Below are 16,150 nucleotides of genomic sequence, written 5' to 3'. Positions count from 1 at the left end.
TCACTTTACTCTGCATCTTATAGGCTGCTGAGAGGTGGCTTATGCCTGGCCTATAGGGCAATATCCAACCCTGCCCTAATGGAAATGCTGCACATCCGCAAGCCAAATGGCACAAGAGTCACATTCACTAGGGATCTCAACCTAGTTTGTGACATTAAAAGAACATGCTGGAGAGACAGATGTCTCCGAGACTGCTGCTTCTCTGGAAAATACTTGCTATTCACGTAAAGCAGAGCGCCTCACTGAACCTATTTAAACAGAACCTAGATAAGAGCATAAATTTGCCCCTGGGGTGGTACCCATGCCTCTCATGGACAGGAGTAGCCAGTGTTCATCACAGACCCACTCTGTTCATAAATTTGTTCTGTGTACTAGTCAAAAAGAACAAATGGGGATACTTGGCTTTAACATGGCTAGGCTTGAAGGCTGTAGGTGCCATTAGCCTAGTAACCTCCTATTAACCTATGTATTACCTACAGATAAGGATAATAGGGCCATGGACAAGTATAGTAATACATTTTACACCTCTGCTTTCTTGGCCTTTAGAGCTGTTCGCTATCAGACCCATACAGTAAAGATACCTTTTCTGTCCAGTTAACCTTGGAGAAGTAATCAATGCCATGCCAAAGTCAGATAAATTTTACATTCGAACTCTGCTTAATTCTACTTCTCAGGTGGCCAGGCACACTGTCAAGTGCAGTAATTGATGCTGCAGATGTATCTTCTCAAGCAGCTGCATAGGGGTCCATCATTCCCAGGTATTTTTGATTAAGACTCCAGTCCTTACCGGAAGATGTCAAGGCCAAACTTGTATTCTCCTGTGGAAAAACCGATATCTGTTGGATCTGCAGCTGTGGATTCTTTTAAGATCTTACAGGGAAAGGGGAACGTTGTTCAGGACTTGAAGCTGATTTTCCTTTCCCAATGCCCAAGTTCAAGAGGAATTATCCTGTTAAGCTTTTGCCAGGGTAGCCAAAAGCAACCCCAAAAAGGAAAAAGGACTAATCAGAGGAGATTTCAAGATAAATCTGGACAGGATAATGCGGGAATTAAGCCCTCCTTTCTTGACAAGCCCACAACCTTAAAACTATCCCCCTTCCCCTCTGCCAGTTTTCCCCATTTCAAATAATTTCTCTCTCTCTCTACCCATCCTGAATGGCAATCTCTACATCCAGGTGGGTTCTGTTATACAAATGGGATACAGAATGTCTTGAATGTCTAATCCCCACTTTCTGTGGAATCACTCAACATCATCAAAACCAATTGCCTCTAGCTTATTCTTCATTTGCAGTTTTGCAGGACTGTTAAGCCAGTTCCAGTTCTGAATCTGACCTTTCTGAATGTCTCTAGTTTCATAGTGCTAACTGTTCAGTCCCTATTCCCTATGATCCTTCCTCAGACCTTTCTAGTGACTTTGGATTTGAAGGATGCTTACCTTCACATTCATGTCCATTCTGTTTTCAGGAAGTGCTTGATTCTCTTTCTTCATCATTTTTAGTTTTCTGCTTTATTCTTTGGTCTTTCTGCAAGCTTGTCTAGTTCCAGTCATAACTTTCGTGCTTGCGTCTGCCCAGCTCCTCATGAGGAAGCTACAGTGATATTTCATGTCGATTTTGATTCAGCAAGGAAATGATGGCCCTGATTCTGGCCCTTCAGTTTTTGAATCGTCTTTGGACTCCAGGACCCTTAGGGTATTCTCAGATAACACCACAGTCATGTGCAGTACAATAACAATCAAGGGGGTACCAAGTCTTACTGCCTTTGCAGACTGGCCTTGATGGGAGAGGAGATTGCTCTTCAACACAGCAATGCTCATCAGGCAGTTTACATTCACTGAGGAAGGAACAAGCTCACAGACACATTGAGCAGATCCTCACAAATGGATACTGAATGGGGAGGTCTTCCTGGACATTGTCTATCACTGGGGTATTCCACAGATAGGCCTACCCACAACAGAAAGCTAAACCTATTATTTTCCAGAGACCCATGTCCTCAGGCATGAAAGACAGACACCATATCTCTTTCTTGGAAAGTGTGGTTCCTCTGTGCACCCCCCCCACACCTCTATTGCCAAAGGTCCTTCACAAAATTATGAAGGACAAGCCTAAAATCATATTTGTGACTCCCTTTTAGCCCAGACATCACTAGTTCCCCCTTCTTTTCCCTTTGGCTGGGTGCAATCTTCACAAGTTTCCTCACAAGATGAACCTGCTGAAAAAGAACAAGGGCAATCTCATTCACCCTCCTCTCCAAATTGTTCAGTTAACTATTTGGGTGATAGTTTTGATTTTTTTTCAGGCACCACTTTTCAGAGGATCTGCTCCAGGTTTTACAGGAGGCCAGAAAACCAACTACTAGAAAATGTTGTGCTTCAGAATGGAAGAGATTTTCTTTGTGGTGCCAAAACAGGAACCAGGATCCCTTACAAGTAAGGACTGCTACTGTTCACTCTCTCTCTCGTGTGTGATTTGCTCAACCCTAACCTGGCATACTGCTCTGTGAAATTGCATTTGTCAGCCATATCTACTTGTTTGCCTATAGATCCACCTCTTTCTGCATGTTTTGACGTCAGTTTTTGAAAGGCATCATCCACATTAGGCCACCAAGAAAGCATGTTCCTTCTCTTGGAGACCTGAACAGTGTTCTGGAAAAATTGATCTTGGTGCCTTTTGAGCCACATGCCATTCTTCCTTGAAACTTTGAATATGTAAAACTGTTTTGTCAGTGGTCCTTACGTCTTCTAAGTGTATCTGAGCTGCAAGCTTTGATGCCTGTTCCACCCTTACTTGCTTTCCAGAAGGATAAGGTTACTGTTAGAACTAATCCTCCCTTCATGTCCAAGGTGGTTAATGAGTTATTCTTGAACAGTCCCTCAATCTCCCTTCCTCCTTTCCTTCTCAAAACAGAGGGGAAAGAATTCTTCATTCATTGGATATGCGTAGATAGCTTACATTTTTCCGTGACGAGACTAAGGACATTAGGCAAATCAGATCAGCTCTTTGTATCATTTCAAGAGAAGAAATTGAGATAACCAGTTTCTAAGCAAACCATTTGCTCCTGGATTTCCAGTCATTTCTTTTTATCCATTTCATGGGAAACTGTTTCCCACCTCTAAGGCTCGTTCCACCAAGGTAGTATCATCTTAAGCCTTTTTCAGGGGTTTAGATGCTAGAACTATTCTTAGCTACATGGTCCTCTACTCACATTTTTAGTAAGCATTACAAGTTGAATGTGTTTTCCAGAGCTAGAGCAGGATTTACTAGATCCATCTTTCAGAAACTGTTGGATTACAACTCTTACTTCCTCATCCTCCTCCCATCCTTCTGATCAGCTTTACTACTCTCCCATCTGTTAGTAATTCTGCAACAGTGAACTTGGAAGGACATAGTGCAATTGTCCAAGTACTTACTATAACAGTAGATGCTCTACTGATCACTGTTGCAGTATTCCATCTACTGATTACTGTTGCAGTATTCCATCCCACTCTTCATTCCCCCTTTGGGCTTGTTTTGTCTTCCTTGGCTGGAGTGGACCTCTTCCTTGCCTTACTTTCTCTTTGGAGGACATGTATAGCTGCCACATGCTCCAGGGATCTAAACCTTATCACAATGAACAAAACATGCTGGAGGGATAGGTTCCTGACCCAGAGACTCCCCATACTCTGGAATAGACTGCCCATACATGTCAAGCAGAGCACCTCATTGGCCCTCTTCAAAAGGAACCTTGATGATTGGATGGGAGATAGGAAATTCACCCCGGGGATCATGTCAGTCGCCCTGCTAGACAGGGGCCCAGAGAAGTAAATATTGTGGGAAAAAATTTCCAGGGAATTGTTATGGCTAGGCTTGCACAGGCCTTAGCGCCGATAGCCTAGTACCAACCTATGAACCTATAAATAGTTACCTCTCCTCCTGCTTCAGTGGTTTGGTTTGGGGCAAGCAGGTTCTGAGGTAATTTGTGCTTGTATATACCTTTTGTACCTCCCGCCTTCAGGCTTAGGTCATGCATAGGATGTACAACGCAAGGAAGGTGCCTGAGCTTTGGTATGCTGGATGGGAAATATCTGCTATCCTTGGCAGGATATTCCATCTGTTAGTAATACTGTGCAACAGTGATCAGTAGGACATGCGTTGGTATAGTAAGTTCTTCCACAACTGCACTTTCCTGCACTATAGTTTGTCTGCCTTGTTAACATGTTTATACATTGCATTTTTTTATTAATTTCTTGTGTTTTTTAATATTTTGTTGTTGTCTCTCGGCTTTTCCCGATTAGGGGTCGCCACAGAGGAACTCCGGTCCACTAATGATTGGCAGTAGATTTTTCACGGTGCCAAGTTGCCAGCTCGACTCCCAACCTTCAACGAAGGCACACCCATTCACGCATGTCTTTTGGAACGTCACTCGACCCGCGGGGAGGACATGCAGACTCTACACAGAAGGCACTCCCCGCACTCAAGCTGAGAATCGAACGGGAGAACCTCTTGGTGTGAGGCAACAATGCTACTGCTGCACCACCGCGGAATTGTGTTTAATATTTTAATGTCATAAAATTATAGCTCATATAAACTGGAGATGTGTGTACATCCAGAAAAAGGTTTGAAAAATATCATTGCATGGGTTTGGTGCATGGAATACAGGGACAAAACCCTGATTATGACCTAGATTGTACAGAGTCTGTTAGTAAGTTGGGTGCTGGCTGAAACAGCTGGGGAGTAAAATAAATGATAAATCTGAAGTTGGGGCATGTGTCCTGAGATGTGCACTCCACTTGTAGCCCCCACTGGAGTCGAGGGATGAATGGCCTTTTGGTTGACTGTCTAAATTTGTCAAAACATACATGGTTGAGATATCATGATAGACAATTTAGTGTGTTGATCAGCTTGAACAACCCAAACCCCTACAAATAAAACAAAATAATGTTTTTGCGGGGGGGGGGGGGGGCTTACTGTTATGATCAAAGCATGCCAGTCTTGAAATCCTGATATACCCACACACGGTCGTGGATTATTAACAGTTTCCTTACTGTACGTAACAATCAGAATCTCATCGCATTTTTCATATTCATCAGCTTCATCAATGGAAATTACTTTTTTGCATTTCCACACTAGTTTGTAAAATGTAAATCTGAAGTAGTTAACTTCATTTGATCAGCAACCTGTGGGTATCAGATCCGAGCCGGCAGCTTTCCAAGCTAAAGATCCGAGCTCTCAGCTCCTCCCCCTTACCCATAATACCCTGCTACCTCCCTCCAGTCCCCAGATCTTGTTTTCCGTGGCTTCTGAAGCATTAGGGACGAGCTCTTAGCATTTAGGTGAGAGGATTTTAGGACTATTTTCTCAGATAAATAGTTTTTTGTTTCAGTGTGTGTGTGAGGGTATATATTAAGCCCATGCTTTAGTTAAACTGTGTTTTTGTTATTTTTTGTAGTAAATTAGTATTTTTTCCCTTCCCCTTACTGTGTGTCAGGGCGTGTGCTTGTGTGATGGCCGAGGGCCCTAAGGCCATTTTTTCGAAATGTGCTGAGTGTGGTCACAAGCTGTCCCCAGCAGATGGCCACACTCAGTGCGCTCTTTGCCTGTGGGTAGGCCACTTAACATCAGGCTGCCAAATTTGTGCAGCCTTCAACCTCCGGGCTCTGAGGGACAGGAGAAACAAGCTAATCCTGGCGGGACTCTTGCCCCGGATTCTTCTTCCTCCTCTCCCTCAGTGGCACCAGTTGCGGCTGCGACTGTCCAGCCTTCAGCTCCCCTTCCCCTGGCTGAGACTCAACCTCCCGCTGTTTCCCAGGGAGAGGGGGGACTCTTGTAGTAAAGAGAAGAGACATAAAGAGAAGGAGAGGGATAGGCATAAGAGCCATAAGCGGCGGGCCGAATCAGTTCCTTCGGCGCCGCCAGCTAAATTAACTTGTTCCCCTGTGAGGGTTTCCAGGTCCCCCCCCCCCCTCGGCTCCGTTCACCACGCTTCTCTCCGGAGCCGGAGGAGGAGTCCCGTTCACCTTTGAGATCATCTAGGTGGCCTTCCCTGCCTGCCTCGACGACTTCTTTGAGGTTTACCAGGAGTCTGCCCGCAGATATCGATCGGATGATGCGTAGATTCCTGCAGGCCCAGATGCAGATGGGAATGCTTCTGACCCCCCCCCCCCCCACCGGGAGGGAGCTCGGCCCCTTTCTTTGCACCCATTGCTCCTTCTGTGATCCACTGTCAGGTTTCGGAGCCGTCAGATCAGTGTCATCTCGGACCGGGGAGTCGGAGCCAATAGTAATTGCTACTTCGATGCCGGCCTTCCCCTCGAGGGTCATCTTTCGGATCCGAGCTCTCTAGGCCGAGAGCCGAGCTTCGGATCCGCAGGGGTGAGTGTGTCTTCGGCTCCGTTGCTATCGGAGCACACTTCCCTTTTGGGTCTGATTGTGTCAGCTCCTACACCGGTCCTCACGTCTGAGCCGGAGGGACTACTCTCTGAGCCAGGGGAGAGTGGTTCACCTTCAGCCTTCGACGTGGTGGAGAGGGTGCTGTCAAGGAGTTCGAAGTCCCCGGTCCGCACTACGGATCCTCCCTTCACTCCCTGGCATATGGGCCTATCTTCCATTGTCCGGCCCCAGGGACAGCCTGAGTCTGTGCCCCAGTTGGTTCCCGTAGAGGAACAGGAGAACAGGACCCCATTGGTGAGTCCCTCACGGAGATCACGGACTTAGAGGAAGGGGAATGTTCCCCCAGGTCACCCCCAGAGGACATCTCATTTGAAGACATTATGGAGATGCTGCACATAAGAGGGGGGGGTGGTCAGCCCAGAAACCTTCCTTGGATGAGTCTGTGTTTCTGGAGGCGTTCAACGCTGGCCCGTCTACCTCCTAGGTGTCCCCCCCCCCCCCGGCCGACCCCCTGGTAGACTTGATTACTACCAGGGCTTGGAAGGAGCCGGACACTGTGGAGCCAATCCCTAGGAGACCAGATAAAATTCTTAGTCCCCCTGCTGGCAAGCCGGTGTGGAATAAAGGTTCCCCCGGTAGATGCCATGATGGTGGTGGCGGCGGCCACCAAGAAGGAACTGGCACAAGAAAGTTCCTCGGTCCATCCTCCTGATAAGGAATCTCGGACGATGGACCGTATTAGAAAGCGGATGTTTGCTTCAGCCACCTTTTCTATAAGGGCACTGAATTATCTGACACATGTAATTAGGCTTCAGTGGGATCTGATAAAGTAATACGCTGGGTCTTCCCCGGAGTCCATGGCGGCCGAGGACAAACAGACCTTCTCGGCTCGCATGGCCACTCTAAAGTCTATATCAAACACTTCTATGCGGCTTCTCTCCCATGCCACGGAGGGGGCGGCTAGGGCCAGCGGAGCAGGGGTCACCTTGCGGCGCCATGCCTGGCTCCGTCTTTGCGGAACCCTTCAAGGCATCCTTCGCAAATGCTCCCTTTGACGGTTCTATGCTGTTCGGCAAGACAGTCTGCGACACGCTACTCCAGAGCGAAAAAGATGGGAAGACGCTGTCTGCCGTTGGAATCCGCTTCTCCGCTCCTCAAAGGTCCTTCTCAAGGAGCCAGAGAGGAAAAAAGAAGATGTGGATCCGGATGTCTCAGCAGTCCCGTCCCGCTTCGGACCCTTCGTCCTTCAGAGGCAGAGGAGGACAAGGTGGACGCTGGCCCAGGGGCAGAGGGGGGCCGAAGAATTTCGGGTTGAGAGAACCCTTCTCTGACCGGCCTGCACAGCAGCCCTGAGGGGTTGCCCGACTGTCCCTCTCTAGAGGCAGTCGGGGGGCATTTTTCGGAGCATCTAACAAGTTTGGGAGTCCGTTACTACAGATCGCTGGGTGCTCCGAATAATATCCAGAGGTTACTCTGTCCCCTTCCTGAATCTTCCCCCGCTAATGAAGCACCTCCCCGATGTTCCACCCAATCAGAGAGAGGCTGCAGCTTCAGAAATACAGAAGTTGCTAGAAGAAAGGGCCATCCAGCATGTCCTCCCAGAGCAGTCAGGGTTGGGCAATTACTCCAGGTTCTTTTTGGTGCCAAAAAAGACGGGGGACTTGAGGCCAATTCTCGACATGTCTATTTTGAAACCTGTTCATTGCCAAAGAGAAATTCCGGATGGTCACTCTACAATCTATTCTCACCCTCCTGCAGGAGAACGACTGGATGTGCTCCATAGACCTCAAGGATGCATACTACCATATTCTCATGGACAGATGATCCAGAAGGTTTCTCCGCTTTCGGCTAGGGGCCAGTTATGATCAGTTCAGGGTTCTTTCGTTCGGCCTCACCACAGCCCCCATGGTATTCACCAAGGTCATGGCAGTTGTGGCAGCCCACCTGAGACTTCAGGGAATTCAGGTCTTCCCATACCTAGACGACTGGCTCCTCACCGCCCCCACCAGGCGTCTACTCTGTTCTGCCAGGAATTATTCGTTACTCTTGGCCCATCATCTAGGCATTACCATAAATTTCAGGAAGTCGTCCCTTCTTCCTTTTCAAGTTCTGGATTTCATAGGGGCCAGGATAAATACGCTTCAGTCCAGGGCCTTTCTGACAACGGACAGGTTACACACCTTGTCACGCTACATAATAGCGCTTCTACAGTCCCCAGACCCACCCACAGATTTAGTCCTGAGAGCCCTAGGATCCATGGCGGCAGCCATCAGTCTTTCACCTCTTGCTTGGTTACACATGAGAGTCCTTCAATGGACCCTTCAGGTCCAATGGTCCCTCCTCCTTCACCCACTGGATTCACCGATTCCCCTAAGCAGGGTTTGCAGAAACTCCCTTCTTTGGTGGCTCCATTCCCGAGGCTCCGAGATGGGAGACCATTCGTAATGCCTCATCCCCAAACCACGCTGACCACAGACGCTTCTCGCCTCGGATGGGGGGGGCATTGCATGGGCAGAACCGTCCAAGGCACGTGGACCCCTGTAGAGACCGTTCTGCATATCAGTGTTCTGGAGATGAGGGCGGTGCTTTTAGCGTTGCAAGCCCTTCAAGACCTTCTTCCTCCGGGGACTATTGCAATTCAGACAGACAACATGGCGGTAGTCTGGTACATCAACAAACAGGGAGGAACCAGGTCTTACCCTCTTTGTCGAGAGGCTATGAGAGTTTGGGATTGGGCGATTGCCACCAACCACTTTCTGATAGCAACTCACATTCCGGGTCGGTCCAACATACTAGCGGACAAGCCGAGGATTTCGATCCTCACACCATACGAGTGATCTCTAAACCCCTTAGTAGCGAAACAGATCTTCCTCAGATGGGGTCAACCTTGCTGTGATCTCTTCGCGTCTCCTTCAAAGGCAAAATGCAGCAGGTTTTTTGCTCTAATTCCCCCATAGGGGGAGAGTCCCAGAGACTCTCTGGTTCATGCTTGGCCACCCAGTCTTCTTTATGCTTATCCTCCTCTTCCGCTAATGACGAAATTTCTACAGAAATCTCATTGTTTGGGGAGCAAAATAATCCTCATAGCCCCATTCTGGCCTCACCAAATCTGGTTCCCATATCTGCGGTCTCACATCATAGCCCCGCCTTGGGTCTTAGATCCCATTCCGGATCTGATCTCTCATCCTTCGGGATTGCAAACTCCGAACCTGGACGACCTCAAGCTCACAGCTTGGTTGATCCAGTTCCACTAATGGCTAGGACTCCCGGTATCTCATCTTCCATAAAATCTATTCTGGTAGCGGCGCATAAACCTTCTACCAGGAAGATCTACAAGAGTAAATGGAAGCGTTTTTCCATCTGGGCCAAGCATAGGGATTTGGACCCTTTTACAGCTCCCATTCCAATAGTTCTTGAATTTCTGTCCCAAATTTTTCACCAAGGGGCCAGTGCTTCTACTGTTAAGGTTCAGATGGCTGCGATTTCTCTCTTCCACATCAGGGACAACCTTGGTACCTTAGCTTCTGCTAAGATATGCAAGACCTTTTTGAAAGGCACCTTCCTGTTAAGACCTCCGGTTAAGAATGTGGTTCCCCTATGGGACTTAACCTTAGTTCTTCAGGCGCTAACTGGTTCACCCTTTGAACCTACGGCTTCTGTCAATTTAAAATTCTTATCTTGGAAAACTACTTTCCTGGTTGCAATTACTTCAGCTAGAAGAGTATCTGAACTTCAAGCCTTTTGTACAAAACCCCCGTACTTGGTCTTCCATAAGGACAGAGTTTCTCTCAGGACTAATCTTTCGTTCTTGCCTAAAGTAGCCTCCGAGACCAATATCAATCAAACCATCAGTTTGCTTGTTTTCTTCCCCAACTTTCAGAACAAAGGGGAATACAGACTGCACTTGTTGGATGTGCATAGACGATTGCAATTTTACTTGCACAGGACAGCTGCTTCTCGCAATTCGGAGCAGCTTTTCATGTCTTTCGCTAAGCCGTCCTTAGCAAGCCTATTACGAAAGTTACCTTAGCTAGATGGATATCCCACTGCATCTTACACGCGTATACAGCTTCCGGTAGGCCAGAACCCTTGAGGGTTCATGCTCATTCTACCTGTTCTATAGCTACCTCTGCGGCTTTTTGGTCAAGGGTTCCCTTAGATGACATCTGCTCAGCGGCTACTTGGGCCTCGTCTCATACCTTCATTTCTCATTGCAAGCTGGATCTGATATCCAGAGGTGGGGCAGCCTTTGGCTCCGCAGTGCTCCGGAATATCCTTCCTTGAGGACCTCACAGGTTTTTTGGTAGCTGGGGACTCTGTCCCACAGGTTGCTGATCAAATGAAGTTAACTACTTCAGATAAAGAAGTTATGTACTCACCATAACGTTCCATCTGAGTAGGTCAGCAACCAACCCCCCCCTTCCCCCTAGCCTGTTTCGTGGTTATTTTCATAACAGAATGTTTTTCCTTCTGTCACGCATCAGGTTAGAGTTTCTCTTTCGAGGATGTTTGACTACTGTTGGTAGGTAATATGGCAAACCTCGATCTGGGGACTGGAGGGGAGGTAGCAGGGTATTGTGTGTAAGGAGGAGGAGCTGAGAGCTCAGATCTTTAGCTTGGAAAGCTGCTGGCTCGGATCAGAGGTCGAATCCGATACCCACAGGTTGCTGACAAATGAAGTTACCTACTCAGATGGAACGTTATGGTGAGTACATAACTTCTTTTTATTCTACCTCTTCCAAATAGCAGTACTGTTGCATTTTACAGGATTAACGTATATACCACCATGATTGCAAGTGCACGTATGTTGTGGAGCAAAATAAAATGTATGCAGTAAGACTGAGTTATTGATTGGTTTACTTTTTTACCAGGGGGTTCCCATTAGACCTTAACAGACTGTTTGCAGGGGAGATCCAAGGTGGTATTTATAAATTCTGCTAGGTAAGCACTATGGCATCGGGTGATAAAAGCCTAACTGTGACTCTTGTGCTGTGTTTAACTAGCAGCATCGGCTCTGTAAGGCCCAGGAAGAGTGAAGGATGGGTGTGGCCTGTGAACACAGTCTCTCACTGAATTCATTTAGCCCCAGGGTAGTAGGGGCATCTTGTCAGTCTTTAAATGCCCTGGTATTTTTAATAGTTATCTAGGCTATTACAGACTAGTAAGATTAAGACCTTATGTTAACAATGACTCTCCAAGGATGGGATGTCAGACGTCCAGCACCACCCTAATGTCTCACTGCACTTGTTGGTATCTGTATATGAATCAAAGGCAACTCTGGATCCTGCTGATCTGTTAACATCACAGATGTAAATAACCTGCTAAGAACGGGAGAGAAAGAAGTCACTAATCCACCAGTAACAGCTGTACACCAAGATTCACCTTACCTACTCTATATAGCATATGCCATGTGGCCACAGTTCATTTTTTCATTTTATTTATTTTTTGGTGGAATTGTTTATTGACAAATCTTTATTAATGTTGCCTGTGAAATCCCTAGTCCTGTGGCTGTTAAACTCATCATGAAGGTTAACAATGGCTGTTTTAGGATAACTTCTAATACATACTGCTAAAACAAACAATAAGGCTGGTGACTCCCTTTTCTCTAGCATAGTTGGAAAAGCCAGGAATCTCCTCCCAAATGAACTCTCCACACTTCCCTCACTATCCTGCTTCAAAAATAATTTGAAATTGTTCCTCAGAACTCACTGGTTATGCCCCTGCTCCAAACCTGACTAGTCTATATGTGTCTCGAAATTTTTTTTTTTTCTCTTATACCCTGTCTACTCACACACAGCAACTCCTCCTTATCCAACTAATTTACTAAACTATCTCTAACATACCTTGATTGTATTACCATTCCTTTGTTATGCCTGTATTTCTGCACTGTAAATATTACTGTGTTAACCTGAAATAGACACTGTTAATAGTTTTTATTTTGTCTAAAGTTTTATTAGTTTTGATTGTGTTAATTTCATTGTCCTACCTAGGAGCTTATCTCCCCGGGCCTCTACTGAAAATGGACATGTATCCAGTTAGACTAGCCCGGTAAACAAATGTAAAATAAATGAAATAAATAATTGTTTTGGAAATGAAACCCCTTTGCATTTAGTTTATTTAGATGACCTATTTTAAAAGTTTTTAATTCCTTTTAACTGCTGATACAGTAGACTGTAGGTAATTATGATTTAAAGGAAGCCCATAAAATGGGTTTAAGTAAGCTTATGAAACAGGGAGACATGAATAAATCTATATTGTAACAGACTTAAGTTTAAGCAGTTGTAAGCTTTTGGTAACATCATTGAAAGCTGGTACCATTTAGCTTCTTTCATTTGCCAGTGATTGCATAAATCAGGTTTTCAATTGCTTGCTTTAAGATCTGGTAATGCTTACTCACTGTTCTTTTGTGTTTCAGGGTCACATGGATAAAGATGTTCAGGCTGCCTTACTACAGATCATTCAGATGAGAGAGGAGCTTGTTTGCTGAGTGGGTGGAGTTGGTAACAGTGTTACCAAGAAAAGAAGCATGCCAGTGTAAAAGAATGCTGTGATTAGTAGTATTCTTAGCTCCTTGTGACCTGCTGCGTGTATATTCGTAAATGCTTATCTGTTGTAAAGGCAGACCAAAACATACAGCTCTTTATCACCATTGTTAGTTAACGGTTTTTATAGTGTAATTGCAAACTTGCATATATAGTCAAAATGATGACATACTTGCATTGCACATTGGCACAGTGTCTGATTGACAAGCACCATAAAGAAAACTGGAGAGGTGAAGTCGCTGAATCAGTAATAAGATTACTGTGGGGCTGCAACAGTTGTAGTGTAAAAGCTGCTGAGAACTGCTTTGAAACAAGATGGTCAAACAAGTGGATTTTTCACCAGAGTACAGCAGTCTGTAAGGATGGTTTTCAATAGAGCTGCAGGCCTAAAATGCTGTAGTTTGTCGAAAAACTGTCTGCTGACACTGTGACTCTTTGGAGGGGACATTGTATATTGCAGTATAGTAATAACGCAGCCACACATCTGGTACTGAACTATATTAAATAATGTGTGTGATGGATGTGGATTAGGGTAGTCAATATAGGAACCTGGCTGGCCAGGTTGCATTCTATTTAACTAACTTAAATGCAGATGCCTTTGTTTTGTTAATACAGAGCAGCGTGTTCATTGTACACTCCAAAGTTGTATGCTTTTTATAGATATATTTTTCCAATATACCGTGATTATAACAAGATTGTCTTCAGCAGGGCTGGAAGTATATATGGTGTATTGACTGACATTTGTTTATTTCTTCATAAATGATTTGCTTTTTATATTTTATGATTACTTTCTTTTGGCACATTTATCCCAGTTATAAACTCAGAATGTTACAAAAATCATAGTGAAATAACTGAAATGCTTCCGTATTTTGTAAAATTATTTTTTCAGTAAGGGTTCATTATTTTTTGCAAAGTCATAAAATCAGCAACTAAACTTACAGAATTCCACACCATGCTGTTTTATTTAATGTTCGACTGTGTCTGACTGTCTGGAGAACTTGAACCAATTTTGTAAACTGACAAATGTATGCTTCAATATCTTACTGTAGTTTTAAATGTGGGTCCCATTAAGTTCAAGCCATACTGTATATGGTTTCATTATAACACAGACATGTTTTGTAAATTGATTAATGCACCATGGTGTCTTACTGTAGTTTTAAATGCAGGCCCCATTAAGTTCACACCAGGCCTTTTGTGGTAGCATTGGAGTCAAACAAAATACAGGGAAACTAAAAATCCAATTCAGGAATATGGGTCATGTCTCTATGATTGTATTGTGCCACTTTATTTTGTCCTGTAAATTAACAAATCCATGCTCATCTGACTTGTGTATGTAATGTCATTTTTTAAATTATAGTAATTAAATCCTAAAGGAAAAATGCCTCTTTGCAAAGCTGACCTAGGAGCATTGACAGGTTAAGTGATTTGTTCAGGATCACCCCTTTTTGAATTGATGACTGAGGGAAGCAAACTCAGGGCTGTAGAATAAAACTTATTAGCAGCTTTTAACTGGAACCATTTGAGACAGATATCAGTTTTTCCATATTAGCATGTTGTATTTGATGTAGACATGTTGCAAGTTGCAGCATGTAGTTAGTAAATTCACAGAGCAGACCTAAATCTGTTCAGAATTTATACTTCAGTGTCTGGATCTTAATTGGGTCCCCACAGTTAAAAATGTGGTTACCATAGGGGTTCTATTAAAAGCTTTCATTTCAGTATATAAGGAATATTCGAGGTTTGGAATGAAGTCTTTTTTTACCAGAGATGTGAAGATGAACAGTATGGAGTATGTAAGCGATGCAGAAAGGATGGGTAAGTGACTTGGCAAGTTTGGAAAATGGTCGGAAACTCAGAATTATGCATTTGGGCCACAGTTGTCTGCATAAAGAGTATACAGTCTGAGGGGAACCAGTAGAAACAAAGATGTTAAAAAGGGATCTGGGAGTGCCTGTGTAACATGAACTAAAGGTAGAACAGCACTGCGGTTATCAGCAAAAGAAGTTGGATGGTCTACTGCCACTCCTTTATATAGACAGTTGTTAAAACTTAGTAGGACTGTTTTGTGCAATTTTGATGGCCTTATTTCCACTGGTGCATATGATACAGGCGGTGCAGGCAGCAGGTACCGTTTAAAGAAAGTGTAATATAATTAGAGTCTTGCAGAAAAAGAGGCTTCTTGGGGGAATATGACTAAACATTTTAAGTACCACAGTGTGTGTTGGGGGGGGGGGCAAGTTCAAATAGGTATTCCCTTTTCAGATGGATAACATAAAGAAGAGTTTGAAGATAATGGAAGGCTAGGGAGAGTTGCAGGGAAGTATACATTTTTGATTTTAAAAAATTGGCAGAAGATTGGCATAGCTCTTTTGAAAAGGTGTTTGAATGAAAAACATTGACAGAATTTTTCAAGAATGTGTGAGAAAGAATTATTTAAGACTGGAGGGAAAGACACATAAGGCAATTCCTGGGTCATAAAAAGAAAAAAAATCTGTCAGGACCTACAGCTTATTCATAATCAATGAGAAACAGGCAAATTCAGTCTGTTAGCTGTCATAATCTGTTTCCATGGCTGAACTTTATACAGGGGTTAATGTGTTTTGATGTCTAATTTATTTTTTAAATCATGTAATACCAAGTCATTGCAATCTGCTTTGTTCCCCTTTTTTCTAATTACTATTCAGATTTTCAGTCACAATTTTCAAACTATATTTTTACATCAGAATAAATCTCAAGGCAAACCATGCTGTGTTCTAAGATGCATTAAATTCTCACTTGTATAAAATGTTTTGTGTAACTGAAGCAATGGCTGTATTTTGTTTATTTGTGCCTGTCATCAGTATGTAAAAAAAAAAAAAAAAAAAAATTGAACATCTGCTTCCCTCTTGTGGTGATTTTGCCACACTGCAATAAGAAAATGAATTGACTGATACCAAAGTGATTCTTTAGATGTCCTGTTCAGTAAAATATAAATCATGGTACGTTTTTAGAATTTCGTTATGCTTCTCTTGAAATATGTGAACAAATGTAAAAAAAAAAAAAAAAAAAAAAAAACAAAACAAAAAAACTGCACTCAGTAATTAAGGTGTATGCAGGAGTTGCGCTAAAGCATGTTGAGCCATATTTATTTAATTTGAGTTTGGAAGCTTTTGGCAGTGGGTTACTTTTGAGGTTTCCTACACATACAGTGGTATACTCATCTTGGTCAGATTTCTTAAGTTTCCCTGTTTTGATGGTACG

The 16,150-nt window shown here is 44.1% G+C and overlaps 1 protein-coding gene across 1 annotated transcript in view; it reads left to right on the top strand.

Annotated features, from left to right (window-relative positions):
• UACA (uveal autoantigen with coiled-coil domains and ankyrin repeats) overlaps positions 1-15,937 on the top strand; it is an 845,278-nt gene extending 829,341 nt beyond the window's left edge. Inside the window, exon 19 of the mRNA XM_044077695.1 lies at positions 12,784-15,937. Within this exon, the coding sequence (XP_043933630.1) occupies positions 12,784-12,855 (72 nt within the window). The 3' untranslated portion in view covers positions 12,856-15,937. The remainder of the gene's footprint in view (positions 1-12,783) is intronic.
• Positions 15,938-16,150: the final 213 nt, after the last annotated feature.

Source organism: Protopterus annectens, chromosome 7.part0 (assembly GCF_019279795.1).
Source record: "Protopterus annectens isolate FY-2018-M chromosome 7.part0, PAN1.0, whole genome shotgun sequence".
Lineage (NCBI taxonomy): Eukaryota > Metazoa > Chordata > Ceratodontiformes > Protopteridae > Protopterus > Protopterus annectens.
This window is presented reverse-complemented; position numbering and strand designations above follow the sequence as displayed.